This window comes from Semicossyphus pulcher, unplaced genomic scaffold (genome assembly GCF_022749685.1).
Source record: "Semicossyphus pulcher isolate SPU_LCO1_2020_fin unplaced genomic scaffold, fSemPul1.0.p SCAF_1, whole genome shotgun sequence".
Classification (NCBI taxonomy): domain Eukaryota; kingdom Metazoa; phylum Chordata; class Actinopteri; order Labriformes; family Labridae; genus Semicossyphus; species Semicossyphus pulcher.
Window position 1 is genome coordinate 12,711,954 of NW_027211603.1, and position 25,009 is coordinate 12,736,962.

At 42.4% G+C, this 25,009-nt stretch overlaps 1 protein-coding gene across 1 annotated transcript in view; it reads left to right on the forward strand.

The window, feature by feature from the left end:
• Positions 1-25,009, forward strand: part of gpc5a (glypican 5a) — a 136,412-nt gene that overhangs the window by 12,317 nt on the left and 99,086 nt on the right. Inside the window, exons 3-6 of the mRNA XM_069657996.1 lie at positions 19,952-20,412; positions 20,501-20,734; positions 22,491-22,624; positions 22,706-22,831. Of these exons, the coding sequence (XP_069514097.1) occupies positions 19,952-20,412; positions 20,501-20,734; positions 22,491-22,624; positions 22,706-22,831 (955 nt within the window). The remainder of the gene's footprint in view (positions 1-19,951; positions 20,413-20,500; positions 20,735-22,490; positions 22,625-22,705; positions 22,832-25,009) is intronic.

Consider the following 25,009-nt stretch of genomic DNA (forward strand, 5'->3'; position numbering starts at 1 on the left):
TCTATTTCAGTGAATTGATTCAGACATAAAGCGTAAGGCAATCGCCCGCACCACACAACATCCTGTTTGAACCCTGTAAAAGAATTCATTATTCAACAATTCATTATTCAACTTATGAAGTGTTTAAATGTTTCATTCATTTTATAAATAGAAACATTTTATCAACCCATAAAAAACTCTTATTACTTGTTACATATTTTCCTTTGGACAGTGACGCTCCCTTTATTTAATATTCCACATTATTCTAAATTACAGCTCCTTTAGCTTAATGTCAAAGCTATTTTAGTTGCTTTTAACAGACTGAATTTGGCTACTTTTTTATGGCATTTAGTTTCTCGCCGTGTTCTTAAATTGCTTATTTGTTTTTGTTTTAAAGCAGGCCCTGTATTATTACCCATACTGTCTACCTGTGTTTAAAAAAGCCTGTGTCAAAATGTACATGGTGTGTAAAGTATTCCTAAAGTTCCCATGAAATCTAAAAAGATGTTTCTCAAAGAGACATTTATTGGACTGATATCCTAATCAACTTTATTTGTCAATAGGTGAAACCATTGGGTGGGATGGGTTGGATAAGTTACGTAATCAAATGAGAATTTAAAGCTCCTGTGAGGAGCTTTAAGTTTGTGTCGATTTTGGCGCCCCCTGTGGACAAAGACGTACCCTTTTATCTGTAAGATTTGTTTTCTGGTGAAAAATCTCATCCTGCTTTCTTTTAAAATATAAACACATCACTCACTGAGAATTTTTGCAGTGGAAAAAGTAAAGAAAGAAAGTTTCACCCATGTGCTGTTGATCTCCTTGTATGAATCACTAAAAACTCCTCACTTAGCTTTAAATATGAACCTGTCAGTTTGGACAAATCTTGCTAATAATGCAGTAAAATCTAATTACATCACTAAAGTAGATAAAATATCCACCTGGGGACATTTTAATTGTTTTCTACACAAGCACGAGTCCTACCTAAAATATCCGATGTATTCCATTAAATCGATTTTTACACTTTGCATTGATTTCTGGGTAAACACCCTTCCTTTGTTTCTTTAATATTCCCCGAGCTTCTTCAGATATTGTGAAAGGAGCTGTTCTAAAAGCAGAGCTGCAGCAGCCACCACACTCACCTAACCGCTCCTTTTAAAATCCACATTTCTCCAAGAATTCCAAGTTCAACACAGTAATTTCTCACCAGGCACACAGATATTGTCCTCAGACCAGCCCTGAGCAGCGCTGCATCACTGACTACAGTAACACAGTGTTTGCTTCCAGTAAACTTTCTATGTTGGTCACAAATTGGCCGCCTGCCTCAGTCAGGGAAAATATGCAGCTTTTTATAGGACTCTGCATTTTAGGATCTTTTGTCTTGCATATGAACATTCCTCATTTTATATTCCCCTCAAGAAGCAGCAGGCAATTTCACACAGAGGTGTTTTTTTTTCTTAGTATGCTGCGGGTAATGAAAAAATACCTGAGACCACGATATAAGAGGTGTGAGGTATATTACATCAGTTTTATGTTTTAAGCAGGATTGCAAACACACAGTTTAACAGTTGTTTTCTTTCTCTGTAAAACCACTGAAGCTTATTCCACCTTTACGGCATATCTGAAGATCTTAAAAGCTTTTTTATCCACGTTGGCAGAATAGATACAGGGATGGCAATGCCTCTCTGCCGGTTCATATCTTGGTCCCTGGCTTTGGTATAGACTATGATATCACAGCTAATACGGGATCCATTTACCTGCAGATATTCATGATGCCCAGAGGAGATACCCTAATGACTTTGGTGATCATCTGGCTTTTCCTCTAGCGTCACCAGAAGGTTACAATTTTCTCTTATCTTGGGAAATATCTGCCAACCCATCCAACAGATGTTGACATTTATGGCCCTTAGAGTAAGAATGTCATTGTTGATGCCCAGACTTTTCCTCAACTGCCAACATAAGGTTGTGGATAAGAGTGAATATCCCTGCAGTGATCTAAAGGATTGCTTTAAAAGTCCAGACAGATATTCATTTGCACTTCAGCAGCAACTGAAATGACTTTGGTGATTCTTTTAAATTTCAATCATCAGACACCTCGGCCAAATTCCTACCAATCAAACGACATACCCACAAGCCTCAACTGTACGTTGTGTTAAGTGCTCGTTATCATGCCAATAGAAGATGATCATGGTAAACATCTTACCTGCTAAACATAAGTATGTTAACATTGTTATTGTGAGCATTTTAGCATGCTAGTGTTAGCATATACAACAAATCACCCGTGTATGTTCTCAAGCGCATGTTCTTCTAGGTCCGATGTTCCCCAGCTCAGAATCGTCTTTATTTGACACATTAAGGAGACCAATTAAAGCGTTTTGTCTTCTCAGTAATGTTTTCCCACAGTCAGTATGTTGAGATTACCCAACTAGATGTTATACACCTTGTACACAAAGACTTTTATTTGCGAATACTTACCAATTAAATTGAATTTCAAATGTCAATTTTTCCTTCCTTCTTTTGCAAGTTGAACTGCAAACATAGCCCTCACCAATCTCCCGAAAAGTTGGACTTTTTCAAAACACAAAGAACAGGTTTTTTTGTTAAGAATAAAAAGCTATGAAAATATTTTGTGTGTGTGAGGAATGAAAGATGTGAAGGTTTAAATTTGAGCAAAGGCACTGATTCTTGCATGATGAATGTGGGATGAATACTTGCTGAATATACTGAGCATTGGTTGGATTTTGTTTAAAGATTTCATTGGTTGATTCCCACCGCTGGCCTTCAAATCCTCTCTAACCTGCTCTCTGCTCCTTTGAGTGGGACCTTTCATTTAGCAGACTCTTTGTCCACCAGGTCCACAGCCGTGCCTTCTTTGTTGTCACTCTTACAAGAGCAGTGTGAGTACGTGTGTGTGCGTAAGCGTTGGTGCGTATGTGTGTTTTTGCGAGCCATTGCAGGGGCCTCTCCTCGAGATTTCCACGGAGTTTGGGCTTGGCTTTGTGATTCAAGGCTGGACAGTTGATCCAGGGGAGGACAGAGAGGGAAGAAGAATGCGAAGAAGAAGAATGAGCGACTGACGGAGAGAAAGTTGGGAGGATGCCAGGTTCTATTGAAAGCCTTTGCACACTGTTTGAAGTCAGAGGATGAGGATTTAGAGGGAAGCAGGATTATTCAGAGTCAATACCCTTCAACAATCCGAGCGCTTGGGCTGCTGCAAAGAAACAACGTAGTTTGACTGACCACGGCTATTTTCCCCTCTGTCTCCTTTCGTAGCTCCTGTGTCAGACATGCTGGTTAGCATAGCGCTTTTCTTATGTTGTTACCATCATCCTTCTACAGGAATGGTTTGCAAGAAAACAAATATGCCCCAAAATGTCAGAGAGTTAGATGAGAAGATTTATATCAATGTTACAGGCTATCAGTTGGTAAAATATAAAGGTATAGCCAGCTACTAGTTAGCTTAGCTGCGCAGAAAGACTATAAACGGGGGAAACAGCTAGCCTGGCTCTCTCAAAGGTACTAAATTCTGCCTTCAAAATCCTCAGAAGTTCACTTTATAATATGTTATATCTTGTTTGTTTAATCCGTACAAAAAACAAAAGGGTAAAAACATGTGCTGTTGTCCTAGGGGTAATGAGGCAGACTATTTCTTATCTGTAAGCAGTGACTTCCTTTGTCTTTTGTACAAAATAACCATAAGATATCACTGAGTTTAAAAGTAAGCTTTAGAAGAGCTGGTAGGTGGATTATGTAACTTCTACAAATCATCAGCCCAGCTGATTCCAGTCTTAATGCTAAGCTAACCGACTGCTACCTGCAGCTTCAAATCAACGAGAAGAACATTGGAAAAGTCCCTCTTCTATCATCAATCTCTCCAAGAAAGCATGTAGATGTATTTCACAAAAAGTCCTTCATGTGAACATGCTTTCATCACCTCTGCCAAGGTTGTCATGTTTTTATACTGATCCATGTGCCTGATTTTGATGAAACTTGGTAGAAAGATGTAGCATGGGCCAGAAAAGAGCCCGTTACATTTTAGCCCTGATCCAATAATAATAGTGACACAATTGTAACAACGTTATCTATGGGAAAGTGAATGTTGGAGTGCAAACAACATACAAACATAACAGTCAATAGCTGTGTCCCAATCCAGGGGCTGCAGCCTTCGAAGGCAGTATTTGTAGGCCAATTGCGTCACAGCGGTGCGTGAAGGCTGTCCCATTTCGAAGGCTCCTTCAGATGCGGCCGATAAATGCGTCCTCCTTTTTCCCGCGCCCAGTGTATCTTGAGATGTAGACGGCGGACTCTTAAATGGCCGAGGGATACACACATACAAATAAAGTTTTTGGTTTCAACTCAATCGAATAGCAAGTGTTACACATGTTTAAAAAAACCGAAAGGGCTCTTGAACCAAATAATCTTTAAAATAATGGGTTAACTTATTCGACGTTAGATATGCTAGCTTGTTAGTCCGCTAGCTACCTGTTGCTAGGCGACAGAAGCAGCGTTTGGTGATGCAAGGGTAAGGGCAGGAACAGCTGGTGACGCAAACAGGAAATCCTCCGTAGATCAGACCGTCTCATTTCAGTTCTACATCCTCTGTAGACCGCCTCCCTCGAAGGCTGCAGCTCCTGGATTGTGACACAGCTAATATAACCAATAAGGGCCTTTTTAAAGGTTTTTGTTAGCCAGCATAGCACGTGCATAATCACAAATAGTTTTAACACATAATGCATGGGTGAAGACAAGACTAGATTGTTGGCCTTGGCAGAGGTCCACGCTCTCCAAGTGTTCTTCTGGTTTACAAGTGTCTCTATGCAGGAGTTTACATCTCTCATTCTTTTCTTTAAGATTGTTATTTTAGTTTAGCTCGAGTCTTTTGAACCACAGAAACTGGAGGCGAGTTTATATTGTCTTTTGCTATAAATAACTTTTTAATACCCAGCATCCTCTTCTGACATTCCAAGACAAACCCTCGAGAGCTTTTACAATGTCGGACGTGAAGCTAATTGCTGACTCTCCATCAGTCTGCAAGTGTGTGTGTTTGTGTGTGTATATTTCTATGTGTTCAGTTTACTGCTGCTTCCTAGAGGTGAACATCAGCAGTCACACACACAAACACTGACTTTCTCTGTCTTACATTTCCTGACTGTCACATTCAAACACACACGCTGCACTGTAGCTGCTCGCTGCATAGAGATGAGGCCTAAAAATACACACAGCAGTCAGCACTTTACATTGTTGTCTCCTGTGTGCCCGTTTGAAATGGAGATTTATGGCTGCTGGCTGTTGTCTTAGGGCCATTTTCTAGATTAGATGATACAGCACGCTGCTTAACAGGAACTCTATCTTTATGACAGATTTATACGTTTTTTTTTTACTTTATTGTAGCGATTTATACAGCGCTGAGCTGTGTGGGGAGCAACAGAGTAATATTCAAGTGTGATGTTTGTGCAGGAGAGCTGACTGTGCAGCTGAAATATTTACAGCTGGTAGCAGTGTACAGCAAAGACGGAGCTGACACTCGGCCCTCCGCACAAACCATGTTACTTTGATTCGGTGGTATGTTAAGTGAATGGTTCAGGCCATAATAACTCTTTTTCTGGAAGTCAGCGGCAAGTTTAACCAAAATTCTTTGAATAATTTAGACGTCCAACTAAACGGTAAACCAGACACAAATCAGGGCTGTGCTCTGGTGCATCATACTTAGTTTCTATAACTGATACAAAAAGGAAACTGGTCTGGATTTAACCACAAACATGCTTCAGTTAAAGAAAACATCAGTGTGACGTTGTTTCTCATCTCTTGGACTGCGTGTTTCTCAGGATTGTGCGTCTCTGCTTCACTTTAGTTGTTTACAGTAGAGACATCACGTCTCTGTCAGTGTGACGGAAGGAAGTATTTCCTAAGTAAGGAAGGAGTCTCCAGGGATTAGTCTGTAGCCGTCTGGGTGATGAAATCCTAAACACAGCAAAAACACCAAGCCTACTGTCTGCTCCCACTCTCCCCTCTTCTCCTTCTCTCCCCCTCATCCTGTCCTCCTCCCCTACATGGCAGATATAATGGTATAATTGTGCTGCTTATCACTCGTATCCTGAAACGAGGGACAAATGAATGTTGTTTTTACTGCTGGGAGTCCAGCGTCTGATGGCCTGTGCAGGCGATGATAAGACTGTTTACTGATTTGTTCCTTAGAAATATCTGTTAATTTAAGATAACATTAATTAGACAGTTTTAGCATAACTTGAGTTTTGCTAATCTTTCAACATTCATGATTAACCGCACTTTCTGATTTCAGGCTTGTTTACTGACAAGCTAATCAAAAGTTCATGTAAACTCCAGAAGTGATTTTATTTGTTTATTCAGCCACCAAATGGTATATTTTGTATACTTTGAGGTGTACCTGATACATAGGGACATTCATCCATCCATTATCTATACCGCTTATCCTGTCCAGGGTCGTGAGGGAGCTGGAGCCTATCCCAGCTGTCATTGGGCGAGAGGCGGGGTTACACCCTGGACTGATCGCCAGTCAATCACAGGGCTGACACATAGAGACAGACGACCTTTCACGCTCACACTCACACCAGCGGGCAATTTAGAGTCACCAATGAACCAAACGAGCATGTCTTTGGACTGTGGGAGGAAGCCGGAGTACCTGGAGGGAACCAACGCATGCACAGGGAGAACAGAAATACTCTTCTAGCTGTGAGGTGATGGCTAACCACTGCACCCCCGTGCAGCCCCACATGTGAGATGTGGAGGTTAAAACATACACACACAAAGTAAAGAACATGAAATAATGCTCCTTCTTTGACAGAATATTAATTCTATTCTAATTTCTATAATAGTTTAATAAACATAACTCATTTATCATTTATTTAAAGATATATCTTAAAGATTGTCGTTTAAGTAAATGTCTGTTAAGTCACAATCTATCACCGAATGAGGTAACACAATGGTGGTTGGGCCTATGGCCCAGCCTTTGCATTTGCAGTATTATGGTCTGGATGTCTGTGGCGACATTCAGAAAAAATCACAAGCGGCGCCCAGTTAGTGACACGTTTTCCATAACCCAGCAGTGGTTGCTCTGCCAGAGAGGGTAGGCGGAGCTAAGCGGCTGCTTGTCCGGTCTCTGCAAGTGTTGCGAGTAAACAGTAATCTACTATGGATGAACAAACAAAGAAAAGATGGATGACTACAGATACAACTTCAAAAAGAAGTGAAAATCCAAAGAAAAAGAAACAAATTTGACGCTCAGATGAAGGCAAACAGTCTGAAAAGGAAAGCGACCGTCAGCGAGGAAAATCAAGAGTTACAACCGGAGCCAACCAAGGACGTCACACATGCAACACTGTCTTGATAACTGGGAAGTGTGCTCCCCCCGCTTACCATTTATCTCCATAGGTGCTGCAAAAAAGAACGATATTTTACAAAGATTACAACTTTAAATCAAGAAACATTCTGGTGCGTGAAACTATCTCACACTGTTCACACAAAAATATGATGAGTATTATATTAAAAACAGCAGGATAACAAAGCTTACAGGAAGAAGGTCTGATGTAGCTCATAGCTCACCAGCCAACCCCACATTGATGAGCTGTGACGGGGAGCTTGAATGGAGGCTGGATATAGATTCACTGTTAAATCGAACTCACTGTGCTCCGTTTTTAGAAGTTAGTTAATTGTAATCATGAGTCCATCAATAACACGTCTGCTTCTCTTTTGCTCTTTTGTAGGCCAGTCAACGAGGTGAAATTACACAGCTCACCACTCTCAGACCCCTGAACCTAATGTTCCATATCAGCTTTTTATAAATCTTATGCAATTATCCAGTTCAATAGAGTAATCACTGGCATGCTGTGTGCATAAGGCCCTCTATTCAGGCTCTGCACAGCCCTGTCAGCTCCTCCACCGGCATCTAACAGCTCCTGTAGGCCGGCCACAGGAAACCCTCGACAGCCTCACACAGAGCCACCTTTCAAAGCTAATGAAAGCTTTATTATGAAATTATTAATTTCACTCCGCCTCTTTAAACTGTGGCAGCGCGCTCGCTTTCTGTCTGGGTTTCTCTGTGCGAGTTTACGAGTCAGTGTGGGCTAAACCTGACCTGCGTTTCTGCATGTGTGAAAGGATATTTAACCTAAAAGTACAGGACACACATGTGTACACACACACACACACACTACAAGCAGCACTTGTGCCCCACTTTATTGACCCTCTCTGCTTCTTTTCCTCAACGCCATATTAAAGGCCGCGTTCACAGCGGAGCTCTGTGCGCTTTGAAGTGTTCAAGAGCTGCAACAGATCCTCAAATATTGACTTTTAAGCCTCTGCAGGAGGAAGAGAGAGGAAGAGAGAGAGAGAGAGAGAGAGAGAGAGAGAGAGAGAGAGAGAGAGAGAGAGAGAGAGAGAGAGAGAGAGAGAGAGAGAGAGAGAGAGAGAGAGAGAGAGAGAGAGAGAGAGAGAGAGAGAGAGAGAGAGAGAGAGAGAGAGAGAGAGAGAGAGAGAGAGAGAGAGAACATGCAGAGACGGACAGACAGACGAAAGTGGCTTTTGTTTTAGTTCAGGTGGGCGTGTGCAGATTTATGAATTAGCTCTGGCTTAATATGTGTTTGTCAGCCGTTTATGTATGTAGGGAGGAGCGTGTTTATTGATGTGCAGGAGGAAGTACACAGAGATAAGGCCTGATGGTAAGCTGAGCCTGACTCCGGGGAAAATAGATTAAAATGACGTACAGTCTTAATGTGCCTCTCCTTTTCTCTCCTCTCTCTTCTCCTTCTGTCTCCTTTCCTCCTCTCTGCTCTTGTTTTCTTTTTATTCCTCTCCTCTCCTCTCATTCCTTTATTTTCCTTTTCTTACCTCTCCTCTTCTTTATCATTTCCTTTCCTTTCCTTCCATTCCCTCTTTGCTTTTCTCTCGTCTCCTTTCCTCCTCTCTGCTCTTCTTCTCTTCTCTTCTACTCTCCTTCATGTCTTTTTTCCTTTCTAGTCTTAACTTCCTTTCCTCTTCTCACCTCCCCTCCTTTCCCTCACCTGATCTTTTTTCCTTTCCTCCACTCTTCACTTGTATTCTTTTAATTCCTCTTATATGCTGCCCTACTTTCCTTTCTTTCTTTCCTTTATGATTTTTTCCTTTCCTTTCCTTACCTCTCCTTTTCTCCTCTCCTTCCCTTTTCATCTCACTCATCTCTTATCTCCCCTTTTCTTCTCCTCTCCTTTCCTTCCCCTCTCAATTCCTTATTTCCTGTCCTCTCCTACCATCCTTTCTTTTCTCTTATAACTTCATCTCTTCTCTTCTCCTTTCCTCTCTTCTCCTGCACAGTTTTTAATACATCACCCCACCCCTCCCTTCCATCCTTCCCTGAGCCAGCACACACTCCTGTAACACCTCGGAGCAGCGACTGTTTTCAGTTCTAAAACAATGCCTCCTTTATTGAAGCTGAGGTTGGGAGAAAAAAGAAAACATCCCGGGGCTTTTTCACTTTTTCTCAGGACCATTTCTCTCTGCCATCTGCAGGTCAGCGTGGTCAGCCTGCTGCTGTTTGCCGTGCGGCTGTTGCCAAGTTTAAAAGGAGGCAGATCGAGAACACAGAAGGTCGAGACTTCTGCAGAGAAACATTTTGAGATGGGGCAGTTTGATACGGTCTCCCTGCTCTTTGTGTGTGTGTGTGTGTCTCCCCTCCTCATGCAAACATGCTCACACATGCCCTCACACACACACAAACACACAGATGCATAAAAAGGCCCAGTTGTACCTGTGGTTTGTTTGTAGATCAGAGCAGGAAGGTACGGCGAGCTCCTCACGCACACTGAATGACACTTTGTGCTTCAGCTCAATCTGCTGCTCAATCAGGACAGTGTGCCAGGCTGTGTGTGTGTGTGTGTGTGTGTGTGTTTGTGTATGGTGATGTATGATGCTCAAGTCTGAGACATTTACCTTATCATGTTTCCTTTCTCTTCTTGTGTTTCTTCATGTGTTTATTTGCTTTCCAAGCAGCCATCTTGCTTGTCTTATTTATATGTAGTCAGGTTTGTTTGTAGGTCAACAGCTTGTAAAGCTCTGTGTTGTGTTGTGTGATAACAGAGCTCATGAACTAACAAAATTTGTTATGCCAGAAAAGCTAAAATTTAACTATTTAATACTCTTATCAAAGCTGTGACAGTCGTGCATTCAGTGGATTTTGGTGAATCAGTGCTTTTTAAACATGAAGTGCTGCTTCCTGCAGAGATTACAGGCAGGTTTATTTTTACCTTCGACATCCAGCAGCTTAAGAGTCTGTTAGTTTGTTAGCATAACTCGGTCGCAGCAGACCGGCTTCCAGTTTACGGCCTGAGAGGAAGCCAGGTCATGTTTTAAAATAGACAGAATTTATTTGCAGGTAAACGTAAAGCCAAGAGTGAGTGATTTATATGGTCAGCAAAGAAACTCCCACGCACATGCACACGAACATGTGGTAACATTTTATTTTACAGGTTTGTCATTTTTAATTTCCCTATGAGCACATATACACGGTTTGCTGTAACGTTAATTAACAGTGAGCCTATGGCCCACTGATGAAAGCCTTTGCGTTTGCAGTATGACAGACTGGGTGTCTGGTACGACATTCGCGGAGAAAATCACAAGCAGCGCCCAGTTAGTGACGCGTTTTCCATCACCCAGCTGTGGTTGGTCTGCCAGAGAGGGTAGGCGGAGCTAAGCGGCTGCTTTTCCGGTCTCTGCAAGTGTTGCGAGTAAACAGTAATCTACTATGGCTGAACAAACAAAGAAAAGATGGATGACTACAGATACAACTTCAAAAATAAGTGAAAATCCAAAGAAAAAGAAACAAATTTGATGCTCAGATGAAGTCTAAAAAGGAAAGCCATATCGCCATCGGTGTCGCCAAAGCGAACGAAACTGAGAGTTTCAAGATCACAACTTTAAGTTGTACTCTTTCTACTTGATAACCCTGTTGATGTGCTGCCTCTCGCTGCCCATCAAACTACAAGTGTGAGTCGTGGGGGCCGTTAGAAGCCATGTGGTGGGGTATGTAGTATCGGCCCCTACCCTAACCTTAACTCCACCATCTGCCTTGCTCTCTCTTCTCTCCTCTCTTCCCTCATGAAAATGAGGGAGTAGGAGGATGTAGAGCGTACAGCCCGGTCCTGCGGAGTGAGTGCTAGCCCCGGAAAGGGCACCACCTCACCTCCCTCTACAAACTCTTCTCTCTGTCCTTCTCTCTTTGTTTTTCTCTTTTGTGTTTACTTCAAAAACATAATGGTTGTATCAGTGTTGTCTATACCTGGAGCTCGCATGGCGGAGCCTGGGTCTGGGTCTTTTTTTAAGTAGTACACAATTTCTGGGACTCTTCTCAGAAAATTACCAAGACAAATTTTCAGAAAACTTGACTCCAGTGAAAAAAATATCTTACCATGCCTGTCACGGTGCATTTTAAACCATATGAAAATGATTTGATCAGCATTTTCCGACCAAACCTCTCTCTGAGCTATAATCAGACCTTTCCTATTTTTCCAGTCCCCACAAACATTTGTGCAGTAAACACTGTCATCCTGGAACAACAAAGCGCGCCGCTGCTCTTTTCATCCCCTAATACGCCACAAGAAGAGCATATTTCTCTGTTGACTGTACTGACTGTGCCACCCTGCAAGTCATCTTCTCTCATTGTGTTTCTCTCTGCTCGGGGATGAGCTGAACCCGCAGAGCTGACTGACTCATCCTCTCTAGATGCAGAATGGCCTTTTCTGCAGCCTATCAGATGTCACTGTGCTGCTCTGTTGTGGTGGCAGCCATTCACAGAGGATGAATCACATTAATAAAAGACATCTTTGCGTTGCTCAACAGCTCGCTGAGGTCGGCGGCTGGCATTTCAGTGTGAGAACGAACCTGGAAACACAGACGCTTCAAACGAAAGTAGCTGATGTTGATGTGATCTGCTGACTCACTGCAGCGATGCATTGCATTACTCTACTTTTACTGTATAACCTGTGCATCTGCTTATTCTGTCTGTGTGTGTGTGTGTACGTGTTTGAGAGAGAGCGCAGCACTGTCTGATGTTTTTTTCTGTTTTAAAAGGGTCTTATCTTATTTCTCAAACAGCCGACTGATCTCTCACCTCAATCACATAGACACCCCCTCCACACACACGTTTATACTTCCATACTTGTGAGGCCCATCATTGATATAATGCTTTACCATTGTTGTATATTAACAATGCCTCTTTGGCCCCATACCAGCTAATATCTTGAGAGTTGTAAAAAGTTGTACATTGAATGGGTATGTTAGAGTGTTTAATGATTAAAAACTAACTTGCTCACTATATTTAATACTCCCAGAAAGTTGTGACTTGTTGACCTTGGTACACGTAGTCACAGTATCTTTGTTTGAATGTTGTAGTTGTTGTTGTAGTAACAGTGAGACAGGTGGTTTTGGCCTAAACAAGTGACGTGAGTGTATTGCAATGTCTTTGGAGCTTTTATTTATTTTTTTAATGTTCTTTGGCCGTACCACAATGTTTTATAAATAAACATCTCAATCAATTTTAAGCGAATAAACAGCACATGTTTGGTCAGTTTAACAGGCTGTGTTGTTTTCCCAACATCACGTTGATTCAGTTCCCCACGTATTGAAATGAAAGATGTCTCCCTCTGGTGGTGAAAGCAACACACTGCGTTTTCTGATCAGTTTAACTATCTTGAGCCATACTTGGGTTTCTCTTCTTTTTACTGCATATTTCACTTCCCATGGATTATTGATAATAGTGTTACGTTTGCATCTGATGTCTGATCTGCTTCTCTGACGTCATCATTTCACTGTTCCCTCCTAAACCAATCAGATGCAGCGGGCCATAGGGAATTAAGCAATATCACATGAGAGGGAGTGATGTTGTACTGAATATCATCATCAGGCAGACAACAATACAACAGTTAAACACGCAGCAAATTAGCAGTGAACAGTAGCCTACCAATCAACAACAGATTTGCTCCACAACTTAACTGAAACTGGACTGTTGTTGCCAAGCAACCCAAACATTCTCCTGCACTTTGTGTCTACAGGTTACCACAGATCAGCTGGGTTTTTTTTATCATGTACATGTATCTGTTTGTTTTCATTCATCATCAACCAGTGAAATAAGAGTCTGCTGTGTGAGTCAGAGGTACCAGCTTGAGTAATGTAGACATACACGGTCTGCTGTAATGTTAATTAACAGTATTCAAAACACAGCTGAGGCGTAGTGATACACAGAGTGAAAAGTCCCAGTGATGTTGTTCTTTCTCATAGGATGCCTCTTTATCCAATCAGATTACTTGGTCAGAACTAACTGTTGTATAAGAAGAGATAATGAAGTGAAATATGAATATTTTTTCATATTTTAGTGCCAACTGCCAGCGGCCCTGACCTTAAGTGTTACTCATCACTCGGTTAGCTCCTCCTGTCACAGTTAACCAGATCATCCTACATTCAAGAAAATGAGAAGAGCAGCAATTATGGGAGAAAGGAAGAAAATTGGTTTAAATCTGAAAGCCTTTTTAGACGTGGAGAAAAGCTCAGCTGCTGTGGAATCTAACTGAAGGGGCTTTGTGATTGCTTTATAATAATCCGTATATATCGGGATGATGGTCAGTGAAAGCAGAGCTTCCAAACATTAATTCACTTCATGTATCAGAATTAGTTTGCAGGCCATGTAAAACACTCGCAGGTTGATGGGTGACATGTTGTAATGGTCTCTAACTGTTTTTTTTCGACATTTATCAGACATGGATACTATTAAAACCAGTAAAGTCTTCATAAGTGTGGAACTGAAAACGACATGCTAAATGCTAAATGCTAAAATTTGGGAAAAAATTCCCAATCACATTAGAAATACTTAATAATTAGAATATTGAAATACCTGTACACATGCTTAAAATATTTTGAATCTAAATTTAACCTTTAAAAGAATCTTTCAACAACCAATCTCATAGTTCTATATATTAAATCCTGCTAAACCTGCGTCTGTATAAGTGTTGAGTGACATTATTTGTGTTTTTTCCTGTCAAATTCGGTTAACTATTAATCATGCAGTCACTCCTAAAGTTAGATGTGTTTTTCCAGGCCTCGTATATAAAGAATGTTATGTCTAACATGTGTTATTGTTCTCTGTTTGTCTTGTCTTTGCACTCCTTATCGCCCTTTGTCCTCATTGTGTGGGTCAGCTGGACACCTGCTGCTGTTTAAACTGCGTCCGGATCACAGCTGCTCATGTTTGTCAGTCACTGCTCGGAGGTTTTCCTGCTTTTAAAAAGATAATAAAACAAAATTAAGTAAAATAATAAAAATAATTTTGTAGTAGGCAAACGTTATCTAGTAGCAACCCACACACAGTAAATGTGATTCCCTCCATGTGTCCAGCTGCTGGTGAACTGCAGCAGCTCCTCAGTAACAATGTAAGAAGTCCTTCCTCAGTGTGAGAGTGTTTGCTATCACGCTGGCTCGGCCTCCTCTTCATGTTCCTCCCGCTGTTGTTGAACTGTAAACATGTCTGCTCTCCTCTTATCAGATGGGTCATTGACACTCAGAACACACACAGGCAGACTTTGGTGTCCTCATCATGGAGTGTTTTTATCAGAAACACACCCACAGACTGCTTACAAAGTCTGCTAACGACTCCTGTTTAAATTAAGGAAAACATTCTTATTATTGCTACAGATCTGGTCCAAAATGTAACAGGGTTCTTCCATGTTAAACCCTGCCCCTGAATTTCATTAGAATAGTACCAGTGATTTTTCTGTAACCCTGTAACAAACAAAAACTCATCTGCTTTTGTCCGGGTAATAAGGGCACATACTTAACAATTACTTGTATAGGGATGTTTCACATGGCTTAATCAGGCTTTGGGGGCAGCCGAAATGTAGCTGACATGGATAACTTGTTGACAAATAGCTGCTTATGTAACCTTAGTGTTTTGATTAAGTCGTGTTTTGTCAACATGTTTAATGTTAATCCAATATTCTTCTTTTCGGCTCTGTCTTTGGTCTCTACCATCTCATGAGGGAAATATCTGGCTTTTTAGCTACTTAATGCTCCACTATGTTTGCTAGCTTGTTGCTAACTGTGTCTGTAGTTGTAAAGTTGAGCAGGTAGTATCCAAAGTCCCTTTTACATTGCAACTTCAAGGCGGGATTATTTCACATCTGTTGCTCCTTGTCTTTAATGTAAAACACATTAAGGCAGAACGGTAGGGCAAAGTCGTTCAGCCTATGAGCCAGCATCGGAGGTAGTACCGAGGCTTAACAGAAGCGAAACAGAGGTGGAAAGTTGCAGGCTGTAAAAACAAAAACAATGAGCTGAAAGACACTAACTGTGTCCCAATCCAGGGCCTGCAGCCTTCGGAGGATGCACCATTCGTTGTCTGCGTAGACTGTTAAAGCCGAACTGAGATTAGGAGGCATGCTCTACGGAGCGTTTCCTGTTTGCGTCACCAGCTGTTCCCCCCCTTACCCTCGCGTCACTAAACGCCACTCCTGTCACTAATCAACAGGTAGCTAGCGGGCTAGCTAGCTAGCATAACTAACGTTGAGTGAATTAAGCTATTATATTTAAGATAATTTGTTTCGAGGGCCCTTTCGTTTTTATGAACGTGTGTAACGCTAGCTTATCAACTGAGTTGAAATCAAAAGCTTTTATATTTAAAGTGTACACCTCTGCCACGTAAGAGTCCGCCATCTCGTTTGAATCGGTGCGCAATGCATCTTGGGATGCGTTGGCCCGGAAAACAGAGGACACATTTGGGACAGCCTTCGACGCGCCGCTGTAACGCAAATGGCCTTCAAATATGGCCTTTGAAGGCTGCAGCCCCTGGATTGGGACACAGCCACTAAAATACAGCTAACCAGTGCCATCAAATGCAACGTTTTTGTAATTACAGTCATTTGATCCATTGATAGCATGAAGATATTGATCACAGCGTCTTTAAAAAGCAATATCTGACCTGTACCTAATGCTAACAATGTCAGATAGGCTTAATATTTCTATCTCAAAAGGTACAAAAGATATACCTTCTTCTTCTTCTCCTTCTCCTCTAACTCTGCTTACTCTTTCTCTTTTCCTTTTCTCCTCTCCTCGTGTTATTTCTGTCCTCAGGCTTGCCCAGAAGCCCGCCTGCCGGTCTCGGCCTCCAAGTGAGAGACGCTGCTTCACACTTTCTCTTTGATGAGAAATAATGCCATTAACGCTGCGTGGACAGCTCGCAGCTTCTGTGTGGGTGTTCCTCTGACACAGCAGACTTGTTTGGACAGCAGAATTACTGATCATGCTGCTTTTTACTTTTTCTTTTTTGGACAGGACAATCTGTAGGAAGTTGATGGGAAGATTTAGGAGCACAAGAAGAGAGATAAAACTCAGACAAATCAATTTAGTCGACGGATATTTCTTATGTGGTTTGACAGGTGGGATTCATTACCTCCACAATCTAATGTGGTAAAGCCCCTCCTGAAGCACGCGCAGTAATCCCTGTGGGACCCTTCATAACTCTGCCTGCTCGGCTTCGTACACCCGAGGGCTGTAATAATCTCCCACTGTACTCCACCAGCACATACTTCTCTCTCTCTCTGTTTCTCTGCCTGTCTTCTGTCGATTACATCTACACACTGACACAGCATCCACTCTGCACTTTCCCAGCTGCCACTCTTGTCTTTACACATCCTCTCCCTGTGTTTCATACCGCTCTCTGACCTGAGCGCTCGCTGTGTAGGAGGTGCAGCTTTTCTTTCTGATAAACAAACATCTTTCAGTCTTAGATCTTGTTAGACCTTTCGTATCTTGAGATCTTTAAGACCTGAGATCAAGATTAACTTCCTGGTACTTCTGTGGTATGCCCGACCCCTCTCTGTTCCCCCTCGCCGTCGCCCTCTCCAGGGGGCGTTCGGTCAATCTTTCCATGTCGCTGCGTATCGTACGGCGCTCAACCGTCTAAGCCCTCATCACACTGGTTACCCCCCTCTCAGACTCTCAGCCCCCCCAGGGGCGGCTCTGGGGCTTCACCCCGACTGTTTGCTCATAACTCATGACCAGCACATGATGTGAGAATGGCCATGGCTCAGGTATTAGCCGAGACAATAACTGGAAAAAAGGGAGACAAAGGGATAAAGGCGAGCTGGTGAAACATTTAGATTGTGCTGAAGTCATTCCTTCATGTCTGGGAGAACTTACAGAGCTCGCTTATCATGTTTATGTATCATCCTTCAAGGAATTCCTTCTGTATATGTGTAGTATTACAACAAGTTAATGCTCTCTTGTTAAAAAGTTATGATGATCTTTTTCATTGTTATAGATTTATCTAATTCTTATCATCTAGTTTTTATTGAAAGCACAGGTGTAACTAATAATGAATGTCATACATCTGTGAGTTCAGTCTACAACTGAGGCGACTGAGGCACTGACTCAGCATCAACCTGGCTGCAGCTTCGCCGTAGTTTGCAGTCAGCCGCTGCAGATGCAGTGTTGATGGTAGTTACAAATCCACAGCCAGAATCTCCTGCGGTAAAAATGTTCTTTTAATAATCCATCAGTGCATGCAGGTGAATGTAATCCATTGCAGTGTATAGCCAACAAAAACATACAACACTTGGAGCTTCGGTGGTCAAAAACTGTTTGCCCTTCCGGGTTCACACACCTGACCTAGACTGTGAACATCCAAAGCAAAGCGACACCCAAAGTACATACAGAAAATTACATTTAAATACAAAAAAACCCAAAAGACAGCCACTGGTATAGCTCAGCTGTTAAATCAGTGATCCATGTACAGAGGCTACAGTCCTTGATGCAGCGACCCCGGGTTTGACCCCCACCCTCGGCCCTTTGCCACGTGTCATCCCTCGTTCACTCTTCCCCTATTTCTGACTTCATCCACTGTCCTCTCACTCGATAAAGGCATGAAAGGCCAGAAAAAAGAATCACACTTTGGGCTCCAGTCATGACTTACCGGGACAGATGTGAAAGATCGTCTTATATCGTCTTGGTGTCATTTAAAGAGGGATTATTCATTTTGGAAGTTCAGTTATTTAAAACTTATTCTTGAAAAAAATTAGAAGATTTTTTGCAACAAAAACAACAACAGGCTTAGCTAACCTTCTTCTGAGCCTTTTCATGAAGATTTAACAAGATTCCAAAACATCAAACACCTTCTTAAACTGCACTTCACTTTACGTCTTGAACAGACTCGCTCGCACGGTGCTCGGTGGGAACTAGCTTTTATTCCATGCCTGTTTGACTGTTAGGTGCCATTATGCTGCAGTATTTCCCAAACAACCGCGCTTAAAAAACCCCAAACACTCTTACAAACACATTAGCAAGCAAAGCTCGATATAGCTTACAGCTCTGGTACGCTGCTGTGGCAGACAAAAGACTAACAGCGTGATATGTATTTGCCTCCTGAAGCAGCAGCCTGAGCATTAGACTCTGTCACAGAAGTATTTTTAAGGAGCAGAGTGGGAAAAAAGTGGGAAATGTTTGCACTTTAGATAATGAGTACATGTGTTTAGGTTGAAAGTAAGCATCTTACCTTGTAGAACATGGAGGCTGTAATGTGTGCATGCTTGTATAAAGGCAGGCATGATGAGTTGAACATGTGTGTTGTATGCAAATGGCATAGACATTATCATAATGCTTATTCTCTGAGGAAATAATCTTTAATGTTCATATTCTCCATCCCCCGGTCTCTTTGAATCTTTCTCCTCCTTCATCTCAGTCTCATAACCTCTGCCATCCTCTGTCACGTCGCTCCTCCTCTCTCTCGTCTCTGTTTTACCCTCCTGTTCTTGTTCTTACTGACACAACTCCCAGGACACACAAGGAGTCTTTCCCTCCTCGTCTTACTGATGCCGCTCATGCGGGTTCAGTAGAAGTGCTCGGTTTTATTAAAACACGATATAAACTGAAGCTCGGTTCATGTTACAGCAGCTCCCACACTCGTGTTGTAACTGCTTTTTGTCAGCTCAGCTTTGATTAGAGAACAAATTGCCTCCCTGCACGTACTCTGCTCCTTGTTCTGGGAAGACGCAGGGAGCCGCGACTCCTGCTGGGACCCCTGAAGACTCTTCTGTTCTCTTTATCTTTCGTTTTTTCTCCTCTCTTTTCTTCTCTTCTGTTCTCTGGGTTAATGGAAATCGAAACTGTACAAGGATGGTGTATTTTATACGCCACTGTTCATATTTTTACAAAGTAATTTCAGTCTCAAGTATTAAAAGTCACCAGAGAATATTAAAGCTTTAATTTCTTTGCATCTCTGGCTCTCAACCAATGACTGTATATATAGATGTACAACGCGTCTCCATCTGCTCTCATTGAGTGCGCAGCCAAAAGCATGATAAGAACTATAATGACAGAAACCATGTTTGAGAAACATTTATTTAGCACATTTTGATTTTATAGTTTGATTCATGTCCCATCTGTTAACATGGAGGAGGCGGGCTTTATTACCTATACTGCAGCCAGTCAGCAGGGGGCGCTCGAAATGTTTTGGCTTCACTTTTTAAGGAGCTGTCATGTCATCCATCTTTTTTAAAACAGTCTATGCTCTGAACAAGCAGCAAGGACAGCTTATATTTATAATATCGGTGTCAAATTTAGGGGTCCAGGAGAGTGCCGAAGCCAGCAGCCAAAAAACAGGCTGCAATAGCTAAATTGTAATCCTTGAAGGCAACTGCACCAAAGTGTGTCCACTAAAAGTGCTTATTTTCTTCAACCTAAAGGCCTTAAATCGTTAGTAAGTGTCTAACACCATTATGGAACAGATCTCTTTATAGATTGCCTTTTTGTTAAAGAGTAAATCCTTTGTGTTAAACCAGAAACAGAAGTCGATCAGTGAGAAGTCCCACTCTGAAATCTCTGTGATAAAAAATGTTTTAAACATACTGGAATGTTTTGCAGTCCCTCTGTAATCGTTTGCCTTTCTCTCTTTCTTTGTCTCTTTTCTCTCCTGCTGTCCGTCCCACAGACACGTTCGAGGCCCTGATGAGGCAGGCGGAGAATCACACTCACTCCGTCCTCCACGAGTCGTACCGTAACATGGCTGATCAGGCTGTGGGCCCCGTGCAGGAGCTCTTCACTGACATCAGTCTCTTCCTGCTGGGGTCTGAGCTCAACGTTGATGACTTGGTACAGAGATTCTTCGACTCTCTCTTCCCGCTGGTCTACAGTCACCTCATCAACCCCGGCCTCAGCGACATCTCATCAGGCTACGCTGAGTGTTTGAGGTTGTCCAGGCGGGATGTGAGACCGTTCGGTGCGGCGCCTGGCATCTTGGCTGATCAGATTGCTCGCTCCGGGGTGTCTGGGAAGCTTCTTCTTCAGGCTCTGCACCTCGGCATCGAGGTCATCAACACAACAGACCACCTGCAGCTGAGCCGCGAGTGCAGGAAGGCCCTGCTCAAGATGCACTACTGTCCTCACTGCCAGGTACAGATGCATGTCTCTGAAGTCTATCGATCTGAATTAATGACAGTCTTTAGCAGAATCACTGATCTCAAAGTCATTTGCTCTACAGGGTTTAACCCAGGCCAAGCCCTGCATGGGTTACTGCCTCAACGTGATGCGGGGCTGTTTGGCCAGCATGGCGGAGATCGACGCCCACTGGAGGGAGTTTGTTCGCTCGCTGGAGGGTCTGTCGGCCCGGATGCAAGGGCCCCAGGATTTGGAACAAGTGCTTCTGGGAGTTCACACGCTGCTTCATGATGCTGTCGGACACGCTCAGAAAAATGGACCCCGCCTCTCTGCACAGGTTAGATCACCTTTGAGGACTGGGTTAGCACTGTTAAAGGTTGTGAATTCACCCCCCCCCAAAATGTATCTTTATTGATTTTCACAACTTAACACACATATATCAGTATATGTATGTATCATGCACATAGATGAAATAATACATGATGCACGAACAAAATAAATAGTTCCAGTACAGTCTGAGTTATAACAACAACATCCTGCATCTATCATACACATAATCCAGACCCCACCCCAACAAAATGTAACTTACTAATAAATGTTAAAAATAAAAAGAAGAAGTGTGTTGGGGTTGAGGGTTGTATTAGGGTGATACAATTTAGTATATGAGCATAGACACTGCAGAGGGCTACTTATACATGCACAGGTGCTTCCATCATACGGACTAAGTCAGGGGTTCTCAAACTTTACAGGGGAGAACATTTTCCAAAGACCCCCTCATAATCGTAACACCGATTAAACACATGCTTACTACCGTTTACACTCTTAGATGCCATTGGAATAATTTTTTTTGTTAAACTTATCAACCTAAATACTTCAGACCTGTTTCATAGTGACAAACAGAAAAACATTTCAATTTGAATCATGTTAATACAACTTATAAACTTTAAAACAGAGGGTCATTTGATTCTTACTGCTTGCGGACTCAACTTGACAACATTTATACTTAAAGCTTTCAGTAAATTAACAGCAGCAAGGCAGCCACAGGAACGGTTTCGTTGCGACCTGAGTGAGTTGAGTGATTCATGACATGTCAGTTTCTATTGGTCCAAAGCTAATGTGAGTGGGAGTAATGGACACAATATGCTTGTTTCATTGGAGCAAATGGTCCTCATTGGCTGACATGCAATGTTTAATGATAAAACACAATTTTATAATTTATTATAAATGTATGATCATTTTTTCGTGGACCCCCTCTCTTTGGTTCGCGGACCCCACTTTGAGAACCACTGGGCTAAGTAACCCCAGATGTTGTAGACGCACTTGTACACCTTGTAGTATATTCTCTAAGGGTCCAGTGGTATTTTATATGGATATTATTTCCTGCATACACTTTCTTTCTTGTTTTGATGGTAGCCTTAAAAGTATTTTGTGGCTCTGTGGGCATTAAAATAGAGTATCACCAGTTAATCTGACAGGGTAAAAAGTAGAAAAGGAGATAAATGATTTAGTATTACTGTCAGCCCTTGAGAGATTTTGAGTCTGAATTCTAGGTGCTAGCTCCTCGTGAAGATAAATAACTTAAAGGATACATCATGTAAAAGCAGGGCAGGCTTAAACTCTCCAGGAATACATCCCTGTGGTCAGAAACTTTTTAACTGCCAACCAACAGCCACTCCTCAGGCTTAAACTCTCTGACCCAAACCAGCAAAGTATTTATCCAGACAACACATCAATGAATGTCCAACAATAAAGTATCAACATAGTTTTTTGTCTACATTCATTAAATGTATTAAAAAATTAAGCAAGCAGGATGTTTTTTTCCTGAAGCTGCCTTTCCTGTTCTCATGGATACACAACAGCTCCATCTAGTGGTTCTGTAGCCTCACTGCTGCCTGACAGCCCTCACATGCAGTACCTTTAGACATAGGAGATGATAGGCTGTCCTGCACTAATGGCCTTACTATAAACAGCCGTCACTCAGCCATCTAAATTAGGGCCTATTTGCCAGGCACCAGTACAGTTTAGCCTTCAATAATGCATGTTTCTCTCTCAGTGTTTAGACTTAAATCTGTGTCTGTCTCTTCGGGTAATAGGTGCACAAACTGTGTGGCCCAGCGAGCAGGAGGCCTGTGCAGTCAGTCAGCATCCAGCACAGCAGCAGCAGAGAGCCACTCCCTCTGAAAGCTGCCGTCAGGGTGTCAGGGGACTCGCTCGCTGTCCGGAGAAGGTGAGCGGGGGAAAGGTGACAGATGTGTGCATTGGAAAAAGGTGTCATCTGATTTAAAGCTGCTGTTTTGCTCTTTTTCAGGGACTTTCTGAACAGTCTACGTCTCTACCGGACGTACTACGGTGGCCTGGCGGATCAGCTGTGTGTGAGCGAGCTGGCCTCTGGTGACGGGGTGTCCTGCTGGAATGGGACAGACATCGTAAAAAGGTTTGTGTTTAATAGGTTCATAATACAAATTACAAACTCCAGCTCATACAGTAAGTGTTTAATATTAAAGATCATCCCTGAGTGATTCAAAATCTCTCACAGTTCATTTAGATTGCGATCTTCTGGCCTTAAAAAGCCACAGCAAATGACTCATACGATTTTATTCACACCGTTTAGTGGCCTATCATCTTTATATAGAGGCATCATCATATACCGAAGTATGTTATTTCACTCACTCAGGTTTTCCCTTGAGTTTGTCTCCTGTCCGTTCGACCAAAATGGTTTCAATATTCTACTGTGATGATTTTATGGTATCCCAATTGTTCATATCTGTGTGACAGCACGGAGAGGCTGCTCACCTAAAAGTTTAACACATGAGCGTAGGAGGCCAGATTTTTATGACATTACAAGTAGTGTTGTATCAAATCCAGGTGCAATATGCAACTTAAACACTTAAACTGATAATGGACTTATAATGAATTCAACAGTTTCAGATTTAAAACAAAAAAGTGAACGCCTACCTCGCCCTCTGATAGTCTGTTCTCCACCAGAATATGGAGAATAGCTTACAGTGGTGAAACAATTACATTGGATGAGGACCCAGAAGCCTTCTGAATACGCTTTGAACAAACCAGCATTGTGCAAGACGTTTATAGATCAGCTCAATCTTAAAGGGGGGGTATTATGCTATCATTTCATGAGGGGGTATTTCAAGCTTCATATTTCACTCTGTGATACCTGTGGAGTAGCTTAGCTTAAATTACAGTTAAAAAAACTCTTTTTCTCACTCTGGTGCTCTGTGCAGGCCCTCACACAGCCCCTGCCTGAAACCACTCAGTCAGCTCTGTCCCTTTAAGAAACCCCCGCCCCTACAAGCCCACTTTCTTTTGATTGGCCATCTCTTCAAAGCCGGCTGAGGCTGCACTTTGTGACGTCACAAAGAGCAGCGTGTAGAAAAAACTGTGAAACCTGGCGTTCACAGCAGCCTGAGCTGAGAAGCCTGGGGATTACTCCAACATACTTTTACCTACAGATTTGAAAAACTTCACCCACGTTTAGTCTGGACATCCAACACAGTAACATTATTTATGTCTTAAAATGTGAAACAGCAGAATACCCCCTCTTTAAAGAAATGTATTTCCCCATGTGTTGGGTGCTGAACAGAAGCGAGAAAAAACAAGTTGTATATGTTTTTAATGCTGATTCATGACAGCTATATGTAAACAAGACTTGGTCAAAACCTAGTATGTGGCTGACCGTGACTGTCCTTATGAGGCAGATGACAGCGTGTTTGGAAGCAGGTGCGCGCTGCGGACGTAGGTGAGGACAGCAGGTCGGTCGGTCGGTCGGTCGGTCGGTCAGTCACATACAGACCCCGGTCAGCCAATAATAAATAGATACCTAGCTAAATGCTTTACAAATATATGTGAGCAAATAGGAATCAAACAAGAATCCCAAATGAACGTCCTGTCTATCACTGATGGTGCTGTGTTGTGTTGTATGAAACAGGATGAAGAATTTGCTTTCTGATAGATTTAAATGAGAAAATTGATGATAAAATGTATCAGTGGATTTACTGGAAAAAGAGGCCAGAGCGTCTTCTGTGCTCACACTGGCCATTGATGGCGATAAGCCATCAGAGCTGCAGCCTGTGACAGAAGTCTTCCTTCATAAAATAATATTTTTTTTACCCAGCACTGTCCCTACGTACATTGACCTCCAACACTTCTTAATGACAAAAATCCATCACTAACAGGAGGATGAAGTCATCAGTGTTGCCTATTTCATGTGTGAAAAGGGCTTTAGTGTGTATGACATTACAGGCTTTCAGCTCTCTGTGTGTTTCTGGCCTGAGTAGGCTGTTTGTACACCGTTTGACCCCTCTCCAAAACACACACATTTATAAATGTACAGTACGCTGCCCACACAAACAAGCTGACACTGGTGCAGAATTATTCTGTAAGTGTTGCTGCTCTCTCACATAGATCTTGGATATGAATGTTTCTGAACCGGAGCAGACAAACTGGCCTCTCTCGCAGTATCCGTCAGCGGCCTTGTCTCCATTACATCACCGCTCTCCATCTTCCCCGTGCTGTCATCACTCAAGGACCCCCTCATATATCCTCAGTCTGTGGTTGTTCCTCTTAACTGTCAGCTGCTGTCAGCACTGAAGAAATG